General features: G+C 37.7%; 1 protein-coding gene across 6 annotated transcripts in view; it reads left to right on the forward strand.

Annotated features, from left to right (window-relative positions):
- Clcn3 (Cl-/H+ antiporter 3) overlaps nt 1-27,118 on the forward strand; it is a 74,340-nt gene extending 47,222 nt beyond the window's left edge. For 4 of the 6 annotated variants that reach the window (XM_048455727.3, XM_048455733.3, XM_048455731.3 and 1 more), the window contains 11 exons: nt 885-984; nt 2,668-2,855; nt 5,369-5,491; nt 6,451-6,657; nt 8,759-8,839; nt 9,457-10,002; nt 11,585-11,771; nt 16,113-16,511; nt 18,344-18,560; nt 22,689-22,764; nt 24,359-27,118. In XM_048455727.3, the coding sequence (XP_048311684.1) occupies nt 885-984; nt 2,668-2,855; nt 5,369-5,491; nt 6,451-6,657; nt 8,759-8,839; nt 9,457-10,002; nt 11,585-11,771; nt 16,113-16,511; nt 18,344-18,560; nt 22,689-22,764; nt 24,359-24,517 (2,283 nt within the window). In that variant the 3' untranslated portion in view covers nt 24,518-27,118. The remainder of the gene's footprint in view (nt 1-884; nt 985-2,667; nt 2,856-5,368; nt 5,492-6,450; nt 6,658-8,758; nt 8,840-9,456; nt 10,003-11,584; nt 11,772-16,112; nt 16,512-18,343; nt 18,561-22,688; nt 22,765-24,358) is intronic. The other 2 variants (XM_048455730.3, XM_048455732.3) reach the window with 1 other exon arrangement.
- Nucleotides 27,119-27,522: the final 404 nt, after the last annotated feature.

The following is a 27,522-nucleotide window of genomic DNA, read 5'->3' on the forward strand; positions in this document are numbered from 1 at the left end:
GTCCTTGTGGCTTTAGAATAGGTGATCCATTTAAAATAGATCAGTATGTTGAAATTCGAACTGTAGCTTTCCTACAGGATGGTTGAGTGGCGAAGTCCAGGATTGTACAGTGGAGCTCTTAAAGCTAAACTGTGAGGACAAAGAAGCTAGTTAGGGATGGGCTTGCACTGTTCTTAGTGAGGGGAGATTTGTAACAAATATCTTTCTTTTTTGTTAATCGCTCATTCTGTCTCTCTCTGTCTCTGTCTCTCTGTCTGTCTCTGTCTGTCTGTCTGTCTCTCTCTCTCTCCCTCCTCTCTTTTGTTTTGTTCCTCCTTGGATTAAAGGCCTGTGCCACCACTGCCCAGCTCTTTCTTGTTAATCTCTTAACAGCCTGCACTCACAGTCAGTTGAGGACACTTTCTTCTGGCTTACATAGTGCCGAAAAAGACTTTGGCTATTACAAGTGGGATTGAAGCTCTGCGTCTGTGTATTCACAGTTCTGTAGCTTTGGGGCCGTTTCTTTACCCATGTGACTCTTTTATAAGCATTTTCTGTCTTACTAATTTTAACTTTTAAACACAATTGTATTTTACTTAAGTACTGAGGCCAGACGTTTTCAGCTATTATTATGTGACTTCTGATGTGTAAGCTATCTGTGTGTAGCAGTTAAAGTTTGGATTTGATGTAGTTCAGATTTCCATGTGACTTATGGGCCCCTCAGACTCAAATCCAGAGGTTCTAGTTTAAAATACAGATCTCTGCATGGTGTTTATTCTCTGGGTTTTAGGTACATCCTACAGAGTGATTTTTGTCCCATTCTTTGTTGTGATAACTTGAGAAAACTAAACTGAAAAATTGTAGAAATACAGTTTAAAAATTGAAATAAATATTTTTACTTTCAGATCAATAGTAAAAAAAAGGAATCAGCATGGGAAATGACAAAAAGTCTGTATGATGCCTGGTCAGGATGGCTTGTAGTTACCTTGACAGGTCTGGCTTCAGGTAAGGAAAAAGTTTACAGCAAACCTTTGGTTTGGTTTTTAAGTTAACTGAAGAACTCACTCTTCCCTTGCCTTGATTTTTAGGTACATTAAATTGTTGGTTTTTTTTCCCCCCGTAGAGTGTTTATTTCTCTTGGGGAAAAAAAAAAAGACAAAAGTTAAGTATAAGGCCAGAAGACAGAGATTTCTGAGTCTAATTTTGGCTCTGGCACTTGGTCTCACCAACTTGGCTGACTCAAGTTTCCTTATCAGTGAAAGTAAATGGTTTGGATGAGTGAAGTGTCTTGTCTGTTAGTATCAGAGTCAATAGCTAATACTTGTTCTCATGCAGTACTCTAGCAGCTCTGCATGTATTTAAGCCTCGTGGCAGCTCCATCATTAGCGCCGTCTTAACCATGTTACAGATGAGAGACCATATAAGAGAAGTGAAGTGGCTCGGCTAGGTTCATGGTCTGTTCCCTGGAGAGTGGAGGTGAACAGCTAGCAGCCGATGGTCTGAGTACCATAGGGATAGTTTTAATCATTCTCCACTTCTATTGTGTAAAACAGAAAACATGAAACAGTAGGTATTTGTGGAGAAAAGAAAATATTGAAAACTGTCATGCATAAGAATTTTGTGTTCTGGCGGCTGGAGAAATGATTAACAGGTTAGGCACACTGGATCCTTCTGTAGAGGACCCAGGTTCAATTCCCAACACCCACATGGCAGCTCACAACTGTCTGGATCTCCAGGTCAGATCCATGGCACCAGGCATGCATATGCTATACATACATACATACATACATACATACATATATGCATGCATGCATGCATGCAGGCATAATATTCGTCAGCATAAAATAAGAAAGTAAATCTTTAAAAAAAAGTCTGTGTGACCCATTGATTTCTTTTGATAAGAATGATCTAGATTTGAGCATAGCTCAAAATATTTTTAGCATTCTGGCAGTAAGGTAATCTTCATGTGTATAGCTTTCTGTTAATTGAGAAAAAGTTAAATTTATTATGAAGTAATTCAGTGAATGATATGAACTTCCTTACTTATATTTAATGAACATTTTATTTCATTATCTTGTCTGTTTTGAGACAGTTTCTCTGTAGCTCTGACGGTACTGGAATTTGATATGTAGACAAAGACTGGCCTCAAACTTACAGAGATTAGCCTTAGTCTGCCTCCCAAGTGCTGATGTTGAAGGTGTGTACTACCACACCAAACTGTGAGGTCTTTATCATTTCTAAGTCTACTGATGAAGGTTGGGGTGGAAACATGCTAATTAAACATCCTGACTTCAGTTGCCAGAGTTGTGAAGCTCCTGTCAGGTAGCTTGTCTTTTGAAGGTGTTTTAATGGTTTTAAAATAACTTTTTCTCTTTCTAAAATTGCAGTTAATTTTAGTGATGTGTCGGTTTTAATTCCAGACAAAGAATGTAATTTTTATTTTAAAATAGAGCTATTTACAATTTTAAAATTGTATTTAAAATTTTAAATTTTTAAAAATAAAAATTAAAAATTAGAAAGTTAAAAACATGTATTTAAAATTTAAAATCTTAAATTTAGATACTAGTTCCTAGTTCACTCTTTATTTATAGGAAGATTTTTGCTTTTTATTAATCTTTACCTAGATAGTTTCAGCTGTCCCTAAATAGACTTATATTCTGGAACATTTCCGATGCGTTACTCTTACAGGAGCGCTGGCTGGATTGATAGACATTGCTGCCGACTGGATGACTGACCTGAAGGAGGGCATTTGCCTCAGTGCACTGTGGTACAACCATGAGCAGTGCTGTTGGGGGTCCAATGAGACGACCTTTGAAGAGAGGGATAAATGTCCACAGTGGAAAACATGGGCCGAGTTAATCATAGGTCAAGCAGAGGTACGTCTTTGCTCAAGATGAGTTAGTCATTGATACAGATAAATCTGTCCACTTCCAGCAGCTATAGAATTAATCACATATTAGGTGATTATAATGTACACTTAAGGATGTATGTAGCAGAGAGGAATGGAAAAATCTTTAAATACAGTGAGGACAAAGGCAGATTGTTTCAAGTAACTTTTGTGTCATTTAATGCATGATCATATGAGTCACATGGGTTATGACAGATTATTTATATGACAGTTGTGGCAGAGAAGCATAGTTAGTACAACAAGAAGCTGTGTAAGGTAAATAAGTGGATTAACGTATTATGTCAGTAAGGTTGGAAAATATGGATTATGGAAGTACAAGATATATTTTATAATTTATAAAATCAGCCTTTCCAGGTTGAAATACTTTAAAAGAATTTATACATTTTTATTTTTTAAGATACATTTTTAATTAAAATAGAAATACCTCCTTTCCTTTCTCCATCCCTTCCAAGGTACCTTTCTTCCAACTCTTTCTATGGCCCCCTTACTCTCTCTCTCTCTCTTTTTTAGTATTTATTTACTTATTATGTATACAATATTCTGTCTGCATGTATGCCTGCAGACCAGAAGAGGGCACCAGACCTCATTACAGATGGTTGTGAACCAGCATGTGGTTGCTGGGAATTGAACTCTGGACCTTTGGAAGAGCAGGCAATGCTGTTAACCGCTGAGTCATTTCTCCAGCCCCTCCTTACTCTTTAATTGATAGTCTGTCTTTTATTATTTTTTACATAATGTGTGTGTGTGCATGAATATGGAAATATACCCTGCTGAGCCTATTTTTGTCTATTTTTGCAGGGCTGAGCATTTTATATTGGATAACTAAAAGTGGGAGGGCCATCCTTGGAAGAGGTTAATACTTGTAGCTGGCGTTGGTTTCTCTAGTTCTTTGTCTAGCTGTGGAGTCCTGTGAAATTTTCTACCTTTTCACATCAATGGGCCTCTTAATATTGCCATTGTTCTGACCTTGCTTATGCTGCCTTTTTCTAGGAGATACTGTTTTAAGGTAGACTTCCTGGTATTTTGATTCTTAAAATTTTTCTGTCCCCTGCCCCCTGAGAATAATGCAGGAAGTATGGTATAGATGTATCCAGTGGATCTGAACTCCCTACAATCCATTGATCTCTGTATTCTGTACTGTTATAGTTTTCTGAGATGATCTCCACTTTCCAGGAAATGTGCCTCCAAAACAAAAAGGGTTAGCAGGTCCTGGACTGGAACTATGCTTATGTATTTGCAGATGGTGGAAGGGCATATGTTTTCCTTTGCAGTACTACAGTATATAATCATATTATAACAATGATGCTCCGTAATAAAGCTTAAATTTAGGTTATTAGATTCAACATTTATTTATTCACATATGGATATATCTCTATATATTTTAAGAATTATTTATTCATGTATTTTATGTGTATGACTTCTCTGTTTTCATGCATACCAGAAGAAGGAATCTGATCCCACTAGAGATGGTTATGTGCCACCATGTGGGTGCTGGGAAGTCAACTCAGGGCATCTGGATGAACAGTCAAGTTCTCTTAACCGTTGAGCCATCTCTCCAGCCCCATGGATATATTTTAAAATACAAATATTTATATTTTCACATTTGGATATATTTTAAAAACTTTCATTATAGCCAAACTTTGGTCAAAATAGTATTTTTTTAGTATTATATTCCATGTGTTTGTTTTTGGTTTTTTTGTTTGTTGTTTCTTACCCTGCTTAACTAAAGTCAGTTTAACTATCTTCAGGAGAATTGAAACAAATGAAATCTGAGTGCAGCGATTGAAGAGATAGTTCAGTGGTTAAAGGTGCTCACTGCTCTTGCGGAGGACCAGAGTTCACTTCTCAGCACCACATGGAAGCTCATAGCTCTGACTCCATTTCCAGAGAATCACATTATCCTTTTCAGTATTCTGTGGGCTTCTGCATGTTTGTGGTTCAGTAAACTTACACAACCAAACTTACATTAAACAAACAAATAAGAAGTCTACAAAAGAAAGGAAAAATCCAAGTGCTAACACCATTTACCTCTACCAACAATTTCTAAGACATTTGTGGATAGGCATTGGTCAGTGCTTATGTATCTGTATAGCAAGACTTTAGAAATCAGGAAAACTAGAAAATTTACTGAATGGAAATAAGGCTTCTTACTATGTATAATGATTAGCTTTTGGAGTCTACTTAAATACTTTGTTCATATAAAGCTTTTATCATTGTGGAAATAAACCAACAGACTTTTCGAACTTCTACCCAATTGTGTGTGTGGCGGCATGTGGTTGTAGTCTCAGCTACTTAGGAAGCCGAAGCAAGAGCGTTTCTTGAACCTAGAGGTTTGAGCCTGGGTGAATATCTGAATTCCAAATCTAAAAATACTAATAACAGTAGCAATAAATTTTACCTACGTTTCTAATGTGGCAGGTACTTGAGTTAGTGGTACACTGTAAAACTCATGTTCATACTCTGAGCTGTTTTGCTTTTTAGGGTCCGGGATCTTATATCATGAACTACATAATGTACATCTTTTGGGCTTTGAGTTTTGCCTTTCTTGCAGTTTCTTTGGTGAAAGTATTTGCTCCGTATGCCTGTGGCTCTGGAATTCCAGAGGTAAGCCATGTAGTTAGTTATTGTATGAAAACTGTATGTTGTCTTTTATCTTTAGGAATTGTACTTTATTAGAAAATAGAATTTTTTGTTAATATAAAAAAAGAAAATTAAATAAGTATCAGCTGGGGTCTAGAGAGATGGTTCAACCTATAGTATAGAGGTTGATTATCATCAATCAATCTCTCTCTCTCCCACATATGCGCGTGGGTGTACACACAGACACACACACACACACACACACACACACACACACACACGTCTTTCACTGCTAATATTAGCTCATGAGTAAGCCAATTAAGTTTAAACAACGAAAACTTCAGAAATGCTTTATGACCTGAAGTTCTTTGATGGATTAGTTGATGTTTTGCTGTTTGATTGTAATGTATCCTTCCTTTCTAAGACTGCTGACTAGGTTAAGTAAGCTATTGACTCATAAATTTGATCATTTTACATTTTAAGAACAAAATTTGACCACAGTAGGTCAGTAATATCGATACTTATTTTTTATCTCATCAGTAGTAATTTAAAAGAGATTAACACTTAGGCTTGAACTTATTTAATTCTATCATTTATTTAAATTTTTTTCTAACGTATCCTTTAAAAATAAATTGTGATTTGTAAAGACTATAGGTCTTTAATAAGAAGTCAATCCCTGCAGTTGTGACTGATTGTCATTCATCTGCTGTGATATAGATAAGGACAGTCCATATGATTACAGTGTGGTGAGAAGGTACAATATCTTTATTCTTGACCGACTGAAATGTATCTAAGTACTTTATGTTTATTCCTACAACAGAAATTTTTAAATTTGCCTTTAATTGATTGCATATCACTATGACTTTACCATGATGTAGTATTTTTATTTGTTTTTGAGATAGGATTGCCTCTTATCTTTGGTTTTGACTAAGTTAAATTCTTGTTTCCTAAAGTGAGTTAACTGCCTTCATCTTCTTTTGTAGATTAAAACTATTTTGAGTGGATTCATCATCAGAGGTTACTTGGGGAAATGGACTTTAATGATAAAAACCATCACATTAGTGCTGGCTGTGGCCTCAGGTTTGAGTTTAGGAAAAGAAGGTCCCTTGGTCCACGTTGCCTGTTGCTGTGGAAATATCTTTTCCTACCTCTTTCCAAAGTACAGCACAAATGAAGCTAAAAAGAGGGAGGTGAGTGGCCTCTATAGCTCATTTAACAGAAAAATGAGCTACATAAACTTGATGTCCCTTGTGTGATTTCCTAGTGTAAAGATCTGTCTAACTCATTTGTATAAATTGTATATTCAGATTAAATCTTGGGTTTAGCCTATGTTCTTTCTCCTTTCCTAACTTGTATCTTTTTAGAATTGACTGTCAATACTGGTTCTGCCAGACTAGGTAGAATCCCTTTGCTTTCAGTTGATTTCTCAAAGATCTTTCCTATTTTTCTTCACTTGGCTTTTGACATTACTGCATATTCTAGCTTGGAAAGTCAGGCTATGATTTCCTCCTAGAGATGGTATCTCATGTCATGGAAAGTGGGTGTGATACACAGAAATTTGTGAGTGCCTTCAGGACTTTTGAAGTCTAAGTCAGAAACTTATCTAACAGGGAAAAGGGAAGTCCTCCTTACTCAGATGCTGTAAAGCCTGTCATTTAACTATGCAAGGCCAGCATGAGCTTTTCTAGCAGACCGTGGAACTAGACTGCAGCTCATATATTGTTGTGGGTGTTTCTAGATGAAAAGCGGGATCCTGAGCAATTCTGGAGACTTGAGTTTCTTTAAGAGTCTTTAATTCTGTTTTCATAATCTAATCCTGCAGCCTTAGATGGTACAGAGATCTTATGGTTGTTAAGGTATGGCCTTTACATCTCATCAAGGATTAAACTCAGGCCTTAGTCTTTCATCCTGCTGGTACTAATATAACACCCCCACATATATTTTATCAGTTTCTTTAATATAAATAATTGTAGTATGTTTTTTGAGACAGGGTTTTTCTGTAGCTTTGGAGCTGTCCTGGAACTAGCTCTTGTAGACCAGGCTGACTTCGAACTCATAGAGATCCGCCTGCCTCTGCCTCCTGAGTGCTGGAATTAAAGGTGTGCACCACCACCAACCAGCTAGTACTTTTTAATCTTATTATTGAGGTATTATTCTTGTATTGGATATAGAGATCCCCAAAGCGGAACATTTAAAAACATCATATTTTCATCTTTGAATGATAATTGTGATTTTATTACTTTATTATGTATCGGTACTTTGAAAGTATTTGTTCACATTATAAAATTATGGCACTGCCACCTTCATTTATAAGCTAGAAAACTAGGGCTTAAACTGCTAGCAGAACTGGGTGGTGTTGGTGCACACCTTTAATGCCAGCACTCAGGAGGTGGAGGCAAGTATGTCTGAGTTTTAGAGTTTTAGAACTCTACAGAGTGAGTTCCAGGACAGCCAGGTTGGTTACACAGAGAAATGTTGTCTGAAAAGAAAGAAGAAGAAAAAAGAAGGCTAGCAGACATACTCAGGATTGTATACAGTTAGTCACAGAATGTGAATTTAGATTTCTCTGATTGCAAAACCTACGATTTTTAACTATTGTGCTATTATTATAATTGTATATGTATGTTTAGGTATGTTAAAAAGCAAAATATCCAAATCCTGTATTATGGTGTTTTAGGTGGTATTCTAAGTAGCTTGTATATATTTACTAAGTAACATTATCATGATCATTTTAGATAGAAGAGGAAGTCTCAGAGAGGTTGAGGTTCTTATCATGGTTGTGTAGCTGGTCTGCGGCAAGGCAGCTTGATACAATTTATGCTCTTTATAGAAGTATGACATCTGATGATTTTCTCTCAGATATTTACTGGATCAAAGTAGTGATAGGGATAAAGATTCCTAAGAATAATAATTCAATAAATTTCCAAAGAAATTACTGTATCGTTGATTGCCTACAGGCAGAAAATCAGCAATGATCAGATGCCTCTAGAGAGCTGCCCAGGGGACCTGCAGAATGTGTGTGGGTTCTTGCTCCTCACTGCAGTTGAGTTGGTCACTCAGAGGGCTGCTGTTGGCACTTTCAGAATGATGCCTTGGGAACATTCTTAGAGTGCTATCAAGTGTGGCAGGATGTTCAGATGCTTAGGATAGTTAGAAATAAATACTTGCCTTTGCTTCACAAGGAGAATGTGTAAGATCAGAAGCGGCATTTGGAATAGCATGGAATATAAAGTGTATTTGCTGGGTTTGAACTGATCAGGAAACTAGGAACGAGCCATGTTCTCTTTGTAGGTGCTGTCAGCCGCTTCTGCCGCAGGTGTTTCTGTAGCCTTTGGGGCGCCGATTGGAGGAGTTCTTTTTAGTTTGGAAGAGGTATGTACAAAAATAGCATTGGAAATGACACAGAATTACATTCAAAATTGTATCTTGGTGTGCTTTTTATTTTTATAGCTGGTGTCATAGAATTTGTTTTTGAATTTTTAGAAAGTTTTAAAGTAATTCTCACAAAAGTAATATTTTATATATAACCCACAACTACAGAAAATTGTGTTTTAATTTTTTTTAAATTTTGTTTTAAATTATTTGTATGCATCTGTATGTAGTATTCCTTTTTATATTTTATATAAAACTATGCCCATGTATGACTTTAATATTTTTTCTTTTAGTTTTATAGAAGAGACAAATCAACTCATTTTAATGAGTTAACAAGAATTTCTAAGGGGACATTTATTTTTAGCTAACATTATTGAATTAGATATGAAACTCCTTTTGAAAAATAAACAATTCTTGGTATTCTAAATGATTATTAGATATTCGCAATCAGTTATTGTAAATTTGTAGTTATCTGATAGTCAAAGAAAAAACATTTTTATTAGGGCAAATCATATAAATTCATACTTCAACAAAATTTGAGCTAGTCACAATAAAGTATATACTTGTAATAAAACAGAAATAGATGATAGCATTAACTTTTGTTTTCTGTTTTTTAGGTTAGCTATTACTTTCCTCTCAAAACTTTATGGAGATCATTTTTTGCTGCTTTGGTGGCTGCATTTGTTTTGAGATCCATCAATCCATTTGGTAACAGCCGTCTGGTCCTTTTTTATGTGGAGTATCACACACCATGGTACCTTTTTGAACTGTTCCCTTTTATTCTCCTAGGAGTATTTGGAGGGCTTTGGGGGGCCTTTTTTATTAGGGCAAATATTGCCTGGTGTCGTCGACGCAAGTCCACCAAGTTTGGAAAGTATCCTGTTCTTGAAGTCATTATTGTTGCTGCCATTACAGCTGTGATAGCTTTCCCCAACCCATACACTAGGCTCAACACCAGTGAGCTGATTAAAGAGCTGTTTACAGACTGCGGGCCGTTGGAGTCCTCTTCTCTCTGTGACTACAGAAATGACATGAACGCCAGTAAAATGGTTGACGATATTCCTGACCGTCCAGCAGGTGGTGGAGTCTATTCAGCTATCTGGCAGTTGTGCCTAGCACTCATCTTTAAAATAATAATGACAGTATTCACTTTTGGTATCAAGGTAAGTGCTCATGTGAGATGATACTGGAATAGATTAGAGATGTTCAAAATATTTATGTGTAATCAGAAATGAAATTTTATCCAAAATGATTACAATTCAGAGACCAGAATAAGAAAGACCACATTGGTCTGAAATGAAGAAGTTTCTGATGACGTCTGGGGACAGTGGGGCAGACTCTGTTTTCCTTCATTCTTCATGTTCTGGGGGCTGCGTGCATTTCTCGGCTTATGTTTCCTTTCTTTCATTTTCAGACCATGGCTGGCTGGCCAAATCTTTCTGTTGTCTAACTCTTAGAAATAGAAATCCTGATTTCACATGGAAAAAAAAAACCTAGAATTACTTTTAATCCACTCAGATAATACAGGGTAATCTCTTGTTTTAAAAGTCAGCTGGTTAACAACCTTAATTCTCTGCAATCTTGATTGTTCCTTGACATGTCACATGTTCATAGATTCAGGAGAAGCCATCATTCTATTTTCTATACTTCTGTAATATGTTAGCGTGAATGGGCACCACAGTCTCAGAATCAAATTGCTAGAACTATAAACTCTGTGACTCTCCACCAAGCATTTAAAAATGTTGTGTCCTGGAGCTTTGCTTCTTCTGGAGTCACCAAGTACAGCTTTCTCCTGAATGCCAACAGAGAGAGCAGATGTCAGCTTCCCCTCCACTGTTGCTCACATCAGGAACCTGTCCTTCCTGAGCAGCTGTACTTGGTAGGGCTGGCCCACTTTCACCCCTGAGCGGGTCTGCAGTGACAGTCCTGTTTCTGTGAACTTGATCGGGAGCTTGACAGTTTGGAGTTTAAGATTCCTTTTCTCTTGCCTTTCTAGTCCACTGAATATCAAATTTTAAAAAAGCTTAGTTTTATTCTTTTTTTTTTTTTAAGCAAAGTTAGTTAAAACAACCATTAAAGTGTTTTGCTGTCAGTAGATTTACACCAAGTATTGAGTGGCTGTCACTGGCCAACCCCAAGGAAGCTGGAGGCTGACAGCAAGCCTTGTTAAGTCCGAGGCTTTGGCCAATGGATTATAACCGAGGATTGTGAAATGTATTTTAATCCTTTGCATTGTATATCTTTAATTAGCTCAGCACATGCCAATATGTTCTTTCCTTATCTTCTAAGAATTTCTGCCAGTAAAGATTTTTCACTTTTTAGTTGATTCACATGTATATTCCATGCAAAATATTGGGGGCTCTGGAAATATTGCCTGACTTACACTGCAGCACTTGAAGAGTAATGTCTGCTGTCTACCATTTGGAAAAGTCTAATGGAAGGACAATCTTGGGAGATTACTGCTTCACATGGAACAGATTCAGTTTTATGGGAAACACCAGTCACTTTTTGCTTTTTACTCTGAACTACTGAAAATTTTGTTAGAGGGTAACTAAGGATTCCTTAGGATAAAGGATAAATAAACTGTGAGCTTTATTTATTTATTTATTTGCCTTAGAGAATTCACTTGTTACTGAATTCAAAGGATTACTGAGCAGTTCACCTAACAGGATTTTGCTGTAGTTTAATTTGTACTAGGTGTAGTTTTCCGTCACGTGATTAGAGCTGTGTCGCTTACTGTCACAGGTTCCGTCAGGCTTGTTCATCCCCAGCATGGCCATTGGAGCCATTGCAGGGAGGATCGTGGGGATCGCCGTGGAGCAGCTCGCCTACTATCACCATGACTGGTTCATCTTCAAGGAGTGGTGTGAGGTCGGGGCTGACTGCATCACACCGGGGCTGTACGCCATGGTCGGTGCCGCCGCGTGCCTAGGTAATTGGATTGTCTTTGCTTGTCTGTGGATATTCGCAAGTCCTAGAAAGAAGAGAGCCAGTGTTAATGTATTCATGTTTATTGGGTTGCTAGGGGGAAGAGGATGCAAGGTAGAGGGGAAGGAATAATTGTAAAAGAAATGAGGCACTAATTCCAGTACTGGGTTTTGTTTTAGTTGTCTGAGAACATTTGTTTAATGTAAAAATTTAATTTGTAATATTACATAATGTTTTATGACAGAAACCATCTGGATACAACATAGGCTTAATCTGAATCCTGTCCAGGGAGACTGTTTGTTTTCTCACTGCTAAGGACCTGGCCTATCTATAACACTGATAGAGCAGTCAGATGACGTTTCAGAGTAATTTCACTTTAGACTCCGCAGTAGTTTATTGGCCTGAGTAAAAGATTAGTTTTTCAGCCGTCTAGCATCTAAGGTACATTTGTAGAAAAATAAGAAATAGTAACTATTCATTTTAGTGAAATAAAAGCAAAATAATGACTCTAAATTTGCAGGAATCTGTTATTTTCTCTGGCATGAAAAAAATTGTTGGGTTTTAAATTTAATTTTTCTAACAAACTTCGGTGTGATCTTTAATAATAGTAGGTCCTTTGATTTTGTTTTTGCTCAGGGACTCAGAATCTTCAGAAGTAATATTAGGTGAAATTAAAGAACTGAATAATTTTCATCAAAATAGCAAGTATTTCTTTAGGTTTCACACTGTTTTTAGCATTGCGCTAGGTATAGTAAATGATAAGAGAAAAGTGATAGGGCCAGCCTCTGGGAAGCTGCGCCCGATACTAGGGAGACAGGAGTGAGCTCTGTCTGTGGCTGACAGTGCAGTGCAGGCTTAGAGGGAACAGAGAGTTGAAGTACTCTGGGAAGGACACAGTAGGAGTCTTAGTGTATTTAAGTTAAGTTTTAATTGAGAAATTATACATGTCATCCAAATACTTCTCACACTTTGGTCAAGATTTATCTTTGAGGCAGCTCTCTCAACTATCAGTCCACAGTTCTTTTATTCAGGTCTGCCTTCTTTCCACTTGAAGTGTGAGCTTACTAATGACAATTTCAAATCCTGTGACTCTTTGGGATCTCATTTCTTCAAGCAATTAACTTTAAGGTCATTTTTAATCAGATAAATCTGTCTGGTTCTCAATTCCCAATACCATGTTTAAACATGAATGAGTTCAGGTCATATTCATGTTTTTTAAGCTGTTATGTGAAGAATCATACAGACATTTGGAATATGCTGATATCCAAGATAAAAAGATATAATAGAGGACTGGGGGAGGTAGTTCAGTGAGGAAGAGCATTTGCAAGCATGAGAACCTGAGTTCTAGTCCCCAGCGCCCATTCCAAAAGCCAGGCTTGCCTGTGCATTTCTGTAACCCCAGTATTGGAGGGTGGAGACAGGTGATCCTGGGACTAAGGTCGGTGTCAGACCTCCTTCTTCTTCTTCTTCTTCTTCTTCTTCTTCTTCTTCTTCTTCTTCTTCTTCTTCTTCTTCTTCTTCTTCTTCTTCTTCTTCTTCTTCTTCCTCCTCCTCCTCCTCCTCCTCCTCCTCCTCCTCCTTCTTTCTTCTTCTTCTTATTCTTCTTCTTCCTTTTTTTTTTTTTTTTTTTTTTTTGGCAGAGAGCAGTAAAGAAAACAGCAGGTGTTCTCCTCTGGTCCACCCGTGCATCCACATTCTTGTACTACACACCTGTGTGCACACAGACACACACTTGATCTTTTATACTTTAAATAACTGTCTTGTAGCTCTTTCTCATAGACCTACATAATAGTCCTGTGACTAAGTCAGAACCATAGAGTTACTCTCTGAGGTTTTTCCAGAGTAATCTGATTATAGGAAGATTCTAATGCAAAGATAAATTCCTGTGAAAACACATTTGGAATTGATGCTTTGAAGAAATGTAACTGTATTATTTAGTACATTGTGAATATTTTGGGCAACAAGTTGAATTGGTAAGAAATAGACTGTAAAAAAATTAGTTTCTGAGTTTACATCAGGATGAATTTATATTTGAAATTGTTTGGATTTGTTGCAGAGTTCTGGATTTGCCATTTTGGGCCTGATAGCTAGAAATGTTCCTTTAGTTCTTTGATATTTACTTTTCTCATCCATAAAATGGAAATACTAGCTTGTCTATTATGATTATTCGGAGGATCATATGAAATAACATATTAGCAGGGTTTCAGGTAAAATAAGTGCTTAGTTTAAAGACAAGCCTTTTTAAACTGACTGGAACATGCTGACTTAGAGTAGATTCATAATGTATAGTAGTAAATCTTTTTTAGGCTAAGAAACAAAAAAGCTTAATGAACTGACAAGTCCTTCCTTCCTTCCTTCCTTCCTTCCTTCCTTCCTTCCTTCCTTCCTTCCTTCCTTTCTTCCTTCCTTCCTTTCTTCCTTCCTTTCTTCCTTCCTTCCTTCCATTTTCTTCTTTTTCTAGATAGGGTTTCTCTATGTAACAGCCATGGCTATCCTGCAACTCACTCTGTAGACCAGGCTGGTCTCGAATTCACGGAGATCCACCTGTCTCTGCCTCCTGAATTCTGGGATTAAAAAAGGCATGGGCGACCACCTCCTGGCAACTTCTCAGTTTTTTCATTACATTTATATATTTATTTTGGGGGGTTTCAGAACAAGGGTCAGTGGACAGTTTATGCAAATCAGTTCTCTACTGCCATGTGGGTCTTGGATTGAACTCAGGTCATCAAGCTTGGCATCAAGTGCCTTTACTTGCCAAGCCATTGAGCTGCTCCATGTTATTAAGTCCTTTGACCAAAAGAACAACATGATGGAAATGATGCTAAAGCCATTGTGGCTGTGAATGGCTGTCATCTGCAGATAGGTGAGGACTGCCAGTTCGAGGTCGGTCTGGGCTACACAGTAAGACCTTGTCTTTAAAAACAGAGAGTAGAACTTAGTTGTACTAGTGACTTATGAAGTGGGTTGACAGTCACAGGGTCAAAGAGTCAAGGAGGTGAGATACAGTGGTATTAAAATGAGAGCACAGGGACTAGGGAGATGGCTTGCCAGTTAAGAGCACTGGCTGCCTTTCCAAAGGACTTGGGTTTTATTTGTCGTACCCCACATGGCAGTTCAAAACCTCCAGTTCCAGGGTATCAGACATCCTCTTCTGGCTTTCATGGGCACCAAGTGTGAACATGTACACAGATATAATATATAGGCAAACAGTTATACATAATGCATAAATATTAAAAGTATATTTAAAAAAGAAAAAACTTTTTTTTTTAATGAAAGAATAATTTGGGTCCTGGACTAGGTTGGTAACAGTGAGAATCCTGAGGAAAGGATTCGTAGGCAGGTATTTACAGAAGAATTCAGATGTGTAGAGGTGATAGTGGAGATAGTAGAATAAAATTAAGTTTCCAAAAGAAATGGCCTAGATTGTCAGGAAGCATATGTGCAGGAATGTGGGATCACGGGAGTTGATGACCCCTCTTAATTGAAGAAGAGAAATTTGGATTTCAAATGTTGTTTTCTTTGACAGTCACTTCAACTTTTTATATAGTTTACAAAACAAGTAGTAAGGTGTGGTGTTGATAACAGAAACACGGGAAAGGCGCCAGTAGGTAGCAAATAGATTAGGGTGGCATTGTCAGAGAGTCACACAGGAGAATAATTATCTGAGTCAATGAGTAGATGCGTGTCTCTCCCTTCCTCCTCCATCCCTCCTTCTTGGGATAATGGTTTCAAACCCAGGTCCTCACACATACATGCTAGGCCAACATCCTCCCATTGTGTTAGACTTCTCCCTCCTGCTCCAAAATAGATGAATTTTCTACCCAACAATCACTTGCATTGTTAATAAATATCAAAGCTTCAAAGTGTTTTACATATTTTGAAAAGACACAGAGGAAATAAATTTATTTACTCTTCTACTATATGTTTAATTTATAAATTGGTAGCAAGCAAAAAAGAGCCATGATGCACTTTATTTATATTTAAGAGGTTATAGTAAGCATTTATAAGAGTGAAATTTATCTTTGCTGCGGCACAAAATAAAAATGGCAAAGTAGTTTTTCTTGGTCAGCTGTAGTTTGTATTTTTGGCTTTAATATAAAAGATTTAGGGATGTTACATTAATCATTTCTGTGCTATAACTGGTTGGTTTTTCTCTGGATCGTATTAGAAGTAATGGTTATTATCCTAAGAGTATTTGTTGTTTTTTGTGATAATGCTTTTCACTGGTCAGAGCCTGCCCACATTCAGCTGCCTAGTACAAGACCTTAGTACTATGTGGTTAAGTGCTAGTACTATGGTGGTTAAGAGCCTGTCTTCCCTGACCAGTGCTGCTTATTTCTTTCAGGTGGTGTTACAAGAATGACTGTCTCCCTGGTGGTTATTGTTTTTGAACTTACTGGAGGCTTGGAATATATTGTTCCTCTTATGGCTGCAGTAATGACCAGTAAATGGGTTGGTGATGCCTTTGGTAGAGAAGGCATTTATGAAGCACATATCCGACTAAATGGGTACCCTTTCTTGGACGCAAAAGAAGAATTCACTCATACAACTCTGGCTGCTGACGTCATGAGACCTCGAAGAAGTGATCCTCCTTTAGCTGTTTTGACTCAGGACAATATGACAGTAGATGACATAGAAAACATGATTAATGAAACCAGCTACAATGGCTTTCCTGTTATAATGTCAAAAGAATCTCAGAGATTAGTGGGATTTGCCCTCAGAAGAGACCTGACAATTGCAATAGGTATGATCTAAAAACACCATCATGAATATATATGCCTTTTGTGTAATAGATTTACAGAAGGAGAGAAAGCAATGAAGTTTAATAGAGGAGCAAGTGATGTTAATTTATATACTTTGAAGATGTGTTCTCTAGGAAAGGAATTTAGGCCTCAGTGATTGTTTTTCTGCCTGGGTGGGATGGGCAGTATGAATTTTCACTTTGGTCAGTAACTCCAAATCCTCTTCCCTGTGATGCCAGAGGTGAGAGAGGAGATCTCTAAGCCATTGATTCGCTACTCCCTAGTGTTTTGGGCAGCACCTTGAGCTAGGAATGTCAAACATTTGGTCTGTCTCAAGGTAATTGCCATTTCTCCTCACCCTTCCCGCTCTCTGGGGGTCACTTTTCCAGAGAAAAGGAAAAGTGGTGAGCAGCTCTGGAATTCATAGAGGAAGCTAAAGGAAGATGGTCGTGTTTTGAAGACAAGACAGTGCTAAAATTTTCACTAATGTGTATTCCTACCGACTGTGGATAGATGCTGCTTTAAACTGTTGTCACTTGACAGAGACTGTTGCATAGGAAATAATGTTACTTAGGGGATGTGGTACATTAGATATGTGATATATCAAGGTGTGGTGACAGAATGTTAAGTCACAAGACTACTTTTGAACACATCTTGAATATTTGCCAGTGTGTACTTCTATAGATTTAATGTTTTTAATTTGTAGTAAGTATATGTTTGTGTATGTTATTACACTATATGTTATGTATACATTATTGAAGGAAAGCATTGTCTGTACTTAACAAAATATGATCTTTGAAATACCAAGTTAGATGTATTCTCCTTCTTAATAGAGAATTAATCAGAAAGACTAAGCATCACAAAGCTTTTATTTAGAAGCAGTAATATTCTCTTTTGTCCGGTCAGACTGGTGCTTATTATTTTGGCTTAAATATTTTTGTAGCAAAATTCATGTGCAAAATATTTTCACTGTAACTAATACTGTATTTATACACACATAGTTTTCAGTTCATATTTACTGAAAAAAACAAGCACAGAGCTGGATGACTATTTCATTTGCATACTCTGTCCATGTTAGGGGTTTCTATTTTCCTGTGTGTGCTCTCTTGCACTTTCTGTCTTGCATGCTCAAAGGTGGGAGAAGAAACAGGCAGCTGGACATAGCATGTTGGAGTGGAGGAGAAACTGATAGAATCTTTATAAATAAAACAGCCTAGCCGGGTGTGGTAGCGCATACCTTTAATCACTAGGGAAGCAGAACTCTGTGAGTTCGAGGCTCTCTAGTCTAGTTTACAGAGCTAGTTCCAGGACAGCCATAACTACTCAGAGAAACCCTGTCTCAGGGTGGGGAGTGGGTCAAAAGTCAGTCTTTATTCACTTAGGACTGTAATTGTAGTTAGGAGGAGCCAGCTCATGGACAGTGGTGTAGTGTAGAGCGGAAGCAGCAGGGGGACGTCTCTAATCTTATGGCCACTGCAGAATAAGAAACATTGAGCATAAGCGGGCTTCCCTGGATGACATTTTCTGTAGTAAACAACTCTTGTGATGTGTACAGGCTTTAAATAGATTTCCTTATTTCAAACATGCTTCCTTGTCTCTGCAGTGAGAAAACAGTTCAGCACCATTGAATAAAATCACCCTATGATAAAGTTATTGTCACATTCATTTCATTCAAGTAGGGAAAATTACCAAATGGCTTTATCAGTTATTTCTCTTAAGTAGAAGATAGGAAAAGGGACCAGAAGTCACAGAACTTATGCCATATGAGCAAAGTGCATTTAAGAAAAGAAAGCCCATCAATTGAAAATGTTTCTCTTCTTTATCTCTTTTTCAGAAAGTGCCAGGAAGAAACAAGAAGGTATTGTTGGCAGTTCCCGGGTGTGTTTTGCACAGCATACTCCATCTCTTCCAGCAGAAAGCCCTCGGCCATTAAAACTGAGAAGCATCCTTGATATGAGCCCTTTTACAGTAACAGACCACACCCCAATGGAGATTGTGGTAGACATCTTCCGAAAGCTGGGCCTGAGGCAGTGCCTTGTAACTCACAACGGGTAAGTTTAGCACAGCACAAGTCACTTCACCCCTAGAATAACTGGTCCTTATTAACCGATTTTTTTCAGGGCAGAGCGTGAGTCAGGTCCCAAGCGGGAATGTCTGACTTAGTTTGGTTATAAATTCAGGATCTCAAGCTTCACAGCTGCCTGAGTAAGGAGGAATCAGCTCTGCTGGTTGTCAAGGATACTGTGTTTCAGAGTTGGAGAAGAATGAAGAGCTTGTTGAGCTTAAGGTGTTTTTTTTCCCAGGGGATACTGGGCTCAGCCTTCAGGGAGCATGGCAGAACCAATTCCTTCGTGTGTTTCATTTCTAGTGGATAGGTTTGTCATACATCTCCTTCTAGATATTCTGCTATGTGCTATTTGAACCAGTATTTATCATTAATTAAAAATATAGAATTCGTAGTTTAGCTAATAATCTTCAACAATATTATTTTTCTTCTTTTTCTTTGTTTTTTCCTACTTTCTCCAAAACAAATCTGCCCATCAGTTGAACTGCTAATGGCATACAAACATTCATGTATTCAGAGCTTTTATTTCCATTATATTATTTTTCTTAGTAGAATTATTTTTGTTGTTGCTGAGTCAGGGCCTCACTGTGGCTGGAGGGGTCTGGAGTTTGTGATTCTTGTGAACCTCATGAGCGCTTAGGTCACAGGCAAGCACCTCCTTGCTGGTGACTTGGTGGAATTCTTAGAACATTGTTTCATGTGAAGTCATGGACAGAAATACTAGGAAAAGGAAACAGATGGTTTTCTAGATTTCCTATAAACTGAAGGTCACCTGAATAGTGTGAAGCTGACTAAATACTGTACCACACAATCAGAGAGTCACAACAAATTTTAAGATTTTGTATAAAATATGTAGGTAACAGAACACATGACCCCTCTATAAAGTAAGGGGGCATAAAAACAAAAACAAAGGAAGATAATTTACTGAACATTTTCATACTTTTTCACGTACTTCTGCACTCTGCAAACTAGGCCCTATTTGACAGGTGTTTTGTTGAAGTTAGCGCTCCGGCTCACAGAAGCCCAGACTCCTGCTGCTGTTCTCCAGTGTCTCCTGTGCTGTCCTGCTTACTGTCAGACTGGTCTTTCTTGTAACATTTTCTGGGCCTCTACAGTAGACCATATTGACCTAGGAATAGCAGTATCATAGGTATTTATACTTTTATTTTAAAAAAAAGCAGAAAGTGGGAACATTAGAGCCATATTCAGTGTTTAGCTTCTGGATTATAATATAAATAAAAGATGTGTTTCACATAATACTACAGTCTACAGTTTTGTTTACTATTGTCTAATTTTAAAAAAATGGTACCTAACGTCATTGTTTAAAACTTAATAAATATTGGTTACATGGTATATCTTTCCATAAAGCTTGACCTTGTGCCCTTTGAATCATTATATGACTCAGTTGGAAACTACATTTTCATAAGCTTCTGTTGGCTTATGTTCTCTGCCTGGTGTCCATTCTCTTCTGTACTGACGAACACCAGTGCTGCTCTGTAAGTGGTGATTAGCCGTGACCACAAAGCCCTGCTGTGGAGGTTAATTTTCATATTTCACCTTACTGCTTAATTGACAGGACTTTGGCAGTATAAATCCTAGAAAGGAAAATAGTTAAGGATTAAATTATTTTTTTAGGGGGTTAAGAGTTAGTTACATACAATTTTATCTGCTACTGCTGCTGCTGGCATATATATATAAAGTAAAGGAGCTTTCTTCCTCCAGGGGGTCATGTTTCACAGACTTCATCCTATTTCTTATTTCTCCACAGAAAGTAAGTGTATTCAGAAAGAAAAAAGATGATATGGAGAGGACAATCTTGACTTTATTGTCTATGAACTACTTATGCAATGTTGTGGTTAAAGTCAAGAAAAGACAGCGTGTTTGAAAGGGAAGACATGCAGTTCTCAGTAGCCATGTGTGTTCCAGCCTCGAGTAGTCCCAGCAGGGGGAAGGAAAACACAGCAGAGTTGGGACCATAGGTGCAAGAGGGAAAAAGAATAGAGAAGTAGTGAGAAGAGACCTGAACTGTGCTGTCCCGTCAGGGTCGTCCCGCATTTGATACTAACAGAGCTTCTCAGAGTCCTGTAGTTCACAAACAGACAGGATGGTCTTAACGCTGTTAGACATCCTTGTGCCTAAGTCTACCGCTGAGAGCTACTTGGGAACTTCTCAGAACTCTGCAGATGTTGATGTTCTTTGATTCCCCAGCTGTCAGTGATGGAATCTTAGCCATCCTAGCTTGCCTGAGAACCCAGACGTTTTGTAGGGTGAAATAGGATACGCTCTTGGGATTACTGTCTTGGAACACGCTTTGGGAAATGTCAACTACTGAGATGTTACCTTCCACCCCATTACTTTCAGTTCAAAATACAACACCAGTTATTCTTAAACAAACATTTGGCGTTGATTTCCTCTCGCCCTTTAGAACTAAGAGTGGCACTGAAGCTGCTTCCCTTCTTAAGTCAGTCTTCTTGGTAGAGTCTGCAGCTGTTTGTAAGCGTCCCAAGGTGGCTGCTTGCTTCCTGCAAGGGTATCATTCTCCTCATTTTGCCACCCAGTGACCGAGCTTACTAATACAAACGATAAACTGAAATTAATCATTTTACTTAATTGGATAAACAGAGCACGAACAAGAGTCAAACTGGTGTTATTGTATTTAATTAAGTGCTACCATAAAATCTATTGAATTTATTGCTTAAAAAAATCATTTTTATTAGCATGTAGTAATTGTACAAAATCATGGATTTCATTATATTTTCATACAAGTGTACAATGTACATCACCACAACCCCAAAGTAAAAAAAAAAAAAGGGAGACGAAGAAAGAAAAAATCTTTAACTATTTTTCCAAAGAACATTTCTCTAGTGGTCAAATGCTCATTTTATGTGGTATAGTTTTTGAGCTTATTGGAGAGGTTGTTCCCATACTCTGAAAACTTCACTACATTGAACCTATTTTTGCCTTTAAAATTTTTCTACCCTTCCTACTTCCAGCACCAGCCATACTGTTTTATGAGGGAAATATTTGTAAAGACCAGACTGCTTTGAAGTTCCATAGTGACCCTCTTTAAGAAATCAATCTGGGCAGTGGTGGCTTAAGCCTTTAATCCCATCACTCAGAATGCAGAGACAGGCAGATCTCTGTGATTTTGAGGACAGCCTGGTCTACAAAGAGAAACCTGTCTTAAAATATCAAAACAACAGCAATAGCAAAGACAACAAAAGAAATCAGAATTTCTAAGGCAGCTTAACAGGGAAGTTAACTTAAGCAGAGAAATCACTAAGGAAATCCCTGATTATTCTAAAGACATTTGAGATGGGCCCCTGGAATTTATATCAGGTACATATTACAGTCACATTCAGTTATTTGTTATAAAGTAAGCATCAAAATATTTAATATTTAAAAGTAGTCCAGTTAGGTAGCCTTAATGAGAATTTATGAAAATCATTTTGTAAATGTAATATAATAACTGTAAACTGAGAAATAATTACTTAGAAAAATATGCTTTAAAAGTAATTTTGACCTCTACTCATAAATGTTTCATTACCATAAGAAATGGGATTTAGTTCCTGAAAATGAGTTCAGTAGTATTTACATGCACTCTTCCTTAATTAGAATTCCAAATAAATAGTAAAATCCAGGAAATTTAAGTTTTCTTAGGCATTCAAACTCACCCCCCCAACACACACACACACAACGCTGAGGTAGATCAAATAACTTTTAGCTAAATTGTTATCTTAGAAACTGAAGAACATGTTCATCCAAGGAGAGAACACTGAAACCCATCTCCCAGTTTTAGAGTTTATAGCTGTGTATCATTAAGTTTCCTCTGTATTTTTAGTTTTAGTTATCTTCATAGTTAATATTTTAGTCATACTTTCATTATTTTGATTTTTAAAAAGTAAACCCCACCCTTAGAAACAGTATTGTGTCACTTTTGAAGTTAGTAGGATGTCTTAAAATGGAACCTAGATTTTTAGGTCTTATTTTTATCTCAAGTTCATGAGAAGCATTCTTATGGTTTATGTTTTTCCTTCTGGCATTCTTTGTCATTATGATTGGAAGCTCTTTCAGTTTGACTTCTCACAGTTATTAGCATAATAATCTGTTTCAGGATTGTCTTGGGGATCATCACAAAGAAGAACATTTTAGAGCATCTCGAGCAACTAAAGCAGCACGTGGAGCCCTTGGTGATTAGCTGTCAGCTCTCCTCACTAGACCCTTAAGTCAGGAGGCATGAAACTTGTGAACTGGCAGCCCTCCCACCCACCACGCACCAGTCACAGGGCTCTCACAGCAGGTGTCTGCGAGGTCCGCTAGATAGACTGTCTAAAGTCCGTTTTTAGAAAGTAAGCAGCAGCTCCCAGTCATCAAAATTAGGTAAACTTTAAGAACTTCAGAAAGTCTGGTGGTTGAATGAGGAGACATTATTGGACATGCTTAAACGTGAAAAGTCTGTCTACCTTAGTGGATTCACCGGTCTCAGAACACTACTGACTGGTTAAAATAATGCCTGTCCTGTCATGCCCCAACCCCTTACCCTCTATTATGCTTCCTAATCTGTGGTAGTGTTGTGGTAAATCTAAGCTCCTTTGTGACTTTAACTGAGCTTAGCAAGTAGAAATGCTGATCATTTAATTTTTTAATGGGCACACTAACCAGAGCACATTGTGAATGTATCTGCGATCATAGCATTAGTTCCTTTTCTGCTACCCCTGGCATATGTTCAGTTAGAATGTGTGTCCTGCCACTTCGTTAGTGGATTGTTCATAGGTCATGTATGTGCCCCTTTTGTATGTTTCTAGATTCTCACAAGTAGCTTTTGTGTTAGTGGGCTTTATATCTTAGTGGTGTCATTGATTACAGATAAATTTTGATTGATGCATAACCAGTTGTCTGGCTTTAACAATTAATGCCTCAAATTATTTTGCCCTGCAATTTTCATACCTACATGAACCTGTCCCCATTTGTTTAAGTACACAACTGAGTATGTATTCCTGTTGTATGCTAATATTTCACAAGTGTTTCATGCATCCTTTTTTAAAACTACTAACCTCAGTACAGTAGCTACTCATTCATTCTGCTTTCTGCTTTCCCTGTAATCATCTTTTAGGATTGCCTCTTGATTTTTCACCTACTTTTTAATGTAGGCATTAACACCCAAGACTTTCATAAAAGCAGTGTATTTTCTTTTGGGGGAGCACAAAATTGTAAAACAGAACATAAGTATGTTTTCAGAAACCTGGGTTGTGCTGTAGGTTTATCCTTGCCTTCTGAAGTTGGGGAGGTGAAGCTTTGCGCTGACATACAATTTCATCTCAATTGTATGTGCTTTCATGAATATTCTGCATACAACTGGGTAATCTGAAAATTATTTCTAAAAATTTTTGGTTCTACAAAATGTTTAGGTTTTAAATTATTTTCTAATGGGAATGTGTTCCTTTTTCAAACTGGATCAGTATTATTTCCTGTTCATATTTCTTCCCAGTTTTTGTTCTTTTTTGTTTGCATACTTCAATCACAGTAGCTCTATTGCAGTGAGGCTTGTAGTCCTCCGTCCTCGTGGGAAGGACTGTACACCTGAGTGACCACAGTACTTTCTATGTCCGAGGATGGTTGCTGGGTAATTTCATGTCTTTACCAGTAAAACACTCTTTAAAATGCACAATCAGTCTGCTTGCTTGGCTTTCTGTTCCTGTCAACAAAGAGAATTTATCTATAGATTTAACTCCTGTTTCCTTTTCCCTTTTAGTTTAATAGATCTTTTCTGTTTATCCTTTTCAGGCGCCTCCTTGGCATTATAACAAAAAAAGATATCCTCCGTCATATGGCCCAGACGGCAAACCAAGACCCCGCTTCAATAATGTTCAACTGAGTTCTGTAGATGAGGAGAGAGAGGAGACAGAAGAGGAAGTTCGTTTGTTGAATAGCACAATTCTTTAATATGAGGGACTCGTCCACTTTTTTCTTCTTTAAAAAAAGAAAGAAAGAAAGGAAATACAAGCCGAGCTTTTGCAACCTGGTTTGCAAATAATGCTGGGAGACTGGAGGGATTGTTCGGGGAGGGAGAAGGAGCAGAGTGAGGTACTTCCCTAACTGACTGGAGCAGTGGTTCATCTCGTATTGTTCTGCACTGGCTGCATTCACTGAGGCTATGCAGTGAGAGTGCAGGCCTGAGCCTTCATGGAGCCTTCACTGGAATCCTCAAGCCTCTGGCTGTCCTTCAGCACCACAGAGACGTTCTCAGTCCCTGTTTCTGGAGGGATTACTTTGAATTGAGCCATCTATTAAGACTGCAAGGTCTTGCCCTTTTATATCAGAACTGTTGTGTTTAACTCATGAAATGTATAGTTAAGCATTACCTTTCTACATTCCAAAAGAGCTTCTCTCTCTTCCCATCTCCCCTCTCCCCTTTTCTGATCTGTAACAAAACCTCTTTAAATTGGTGTGTCCTTTTGAAGCAGTCCTTTCTCATATTGAGACGTACTGTGATTTGACTGAGGTTTCATCACAAGAAGGGAATGTTTCTTGTGCCATTAACCATGTAGTTTGTACCATCACTAAAGGCTTGGAAACGTGCACACACACCACTGCTGGCCAAGCAGGTAAAATCTTGAGATGTGAATGAAATCCCCCAGCTTGTGTGATGTGTGGTTCAGAATCAGAAACAAAGAAACTTGACTCTAATAAGTTTTATTTTTTCCTCTCAGACTCTATGGATAATGTGACCTAGCTGTCTGCAGATTTTCTGTTTCTGAAAGGACTGCTATGACATAAAGTGCTGTTCAGCACCGCTGAGCACGTGCTGCTACTGTGACAGCAGAGAGAAGGAAGGATTCTGTTGAGCTGTCCCTGGAATTAATTGCATGTTAAACACTGGAACTTTTTTCTTCAAATTAGATTATTCTTTTATTTCAGGATGTTTCACTGCTGACACTGGAGATGAAATGTAACTCATAACTTGCACTAAATGTATATTTCTTTTCTTAAAAATTTACCATTCTTATTTATATTTTTATGGATTAAAATTTATAAAATACAGATCAGTTAATATTGCACTTAAATAATTTTACCTTTTTAATGTGATTTTTTAATAGACTAATTCTGACTTACAAATATGGAGGTACGAACAAAGATTACAATGGCCGCAAGGGTTTAAGAAGATGCGGTCACTTCTGTGACCCAGAGTGCACACGATACCTTCTGAGTTCTCACTGCCATCTTCTGGTTATGCCCCCTGACCTGTCCATTCTGACTCACGAACTAGAAAGTTAAAATACCATAAATTTCTATCTGGAGATTAAAACCAAATCCTTGTAAAAGAAAAAGCAAACAAAAATGAGGACAATAAAATCATAATCTGAGTACACCCTTTGAATCATTGAGTAGGTCACGCCTTCCATGAAGTGTTGAGTGATGATTTGTTGGATAGCTGTGGTGCACGCTCTGCAGGAGGAGTTATAAGGTGCTTCACAGCATTTGGAATTGTCATTGGAAATGCCTGTTCTAATCATGGTCTTAACTCGCTGCTGGCAAAGACAGTTCACTCACTAGACTGGCCCAGATATCTGTGAGTTTGCATTTTTGAAAGGCAAGTGCATTTGTGCAGACGGACATTTTCTGAAACAACTGGCAATGAGCCATTTTTACTATCTGTGAGATCACATTAGCTCTGTATGATCTTGATGACTTAAAAGATCAGGAAGCCATATCAGGATGATCCCGAGTTTAACAAACTTTTAGGGTTTTTCAGCTGTGCTCTCTGCCAATATTTTTGTCTTACTTCTGTTGGCAGATTTCAAGATTTTTCATAGCCCCTTCATTGTTCTTTGGCTACACAGAGTAAGCTCATTTTTAATTATAGTCTATTTGTGGTGTGCAAGGCCCTGCAGACTCCTTAGCACCCCTTTCTGGCTTCCAAGTCTTCAAAGGAGAAGCCAATTTCTTAGAGCGCCGCATAGTGAAACTGAACATTATTTTATTTTCCCATTTCCTTTACAGATTCAGCTTCCACGACCCATCTTGTTTCAGAGATTAACATTTCACGGTACATATTAAAGCATTCATTTTCTTCTTTGTTACATTTTTATATTTCTGATGTGTCTTACTGCTGAAGGACATGAAAAGTACTGTGTTTTTAATGCATTCAGGGGTTTGGGTTTTTTCTTTACGGTATTACCATCTGTTCTATTTTTCTTTTTCATACATTAAGGTTTGGTTGATTTTTCAACCAAATAAGATAGTGGAGACCATGAACTACATGTGCCTAGCTAATTGGCAAACTGATTGACCAATATTGAGTACAGCGCCTTATTTGAGTACCCTTTTAAAGAAGGTATGATGAAAATGGGCGAGGGTGTCAGCATCTCTTATTAATAATTGCTTTTGGTTTCTGAAGAATGCTTAGTTGTTAATCTGTGATGTTGCCTAGAGCTGTATTTATCTGTTTTTATTTATACTAGTGTAGTAAAGCTGCATATCATTACAGTAAAAATGATTACTGTAATGAGTTAATAAGAAAATCTATTAAAATCTCTACTTCAATGTGTGGTTTGGCCTTTAATTGCATCTGTACCAGCAGCCCTCCCCTGTACAGCGCATTGTGCAGTCAGTCAGTGTAAGCCAGTGTGGCTGACACATGCAGCCTCAGAAGAATGGTACTTGCAATGTTTCTGTCAGGTTACAACTGTTTCCTCTTGCATTTTGAGCAAGGAGCCAGAAGAGGAGGAGAATGCGGATTGAATGTATATACACTTTTCTAGCAACAGGCTAGGGCCAAGTGTCAGCACAAAAGACTCTAGTTCATTTCAATTTCAAAATGTTTGATTTTTAGAAGAAAAATTTTACTGTCTGAACAGGGAGAATAAATTACTTTTTGCTTAAAAACAATCACCTTAGAAAAACTCTAGCAGACCTGCTTTCAAACAGCAGTAAGAGACATATGAATG

Source organism: Myodes glareolus, chromosome 23 (assembly GCF_982192425.1).
Source record: "Myodes glareolus chromosome 23, mMyoGla1.1, whole genome shotgun sequence".
NCBI classification, from domain to species: Eukaryota; Metazoa; Chordata; class Mammalia; order Rodentia; family Cricetidae; genus Myodes; species Myodes glareolus.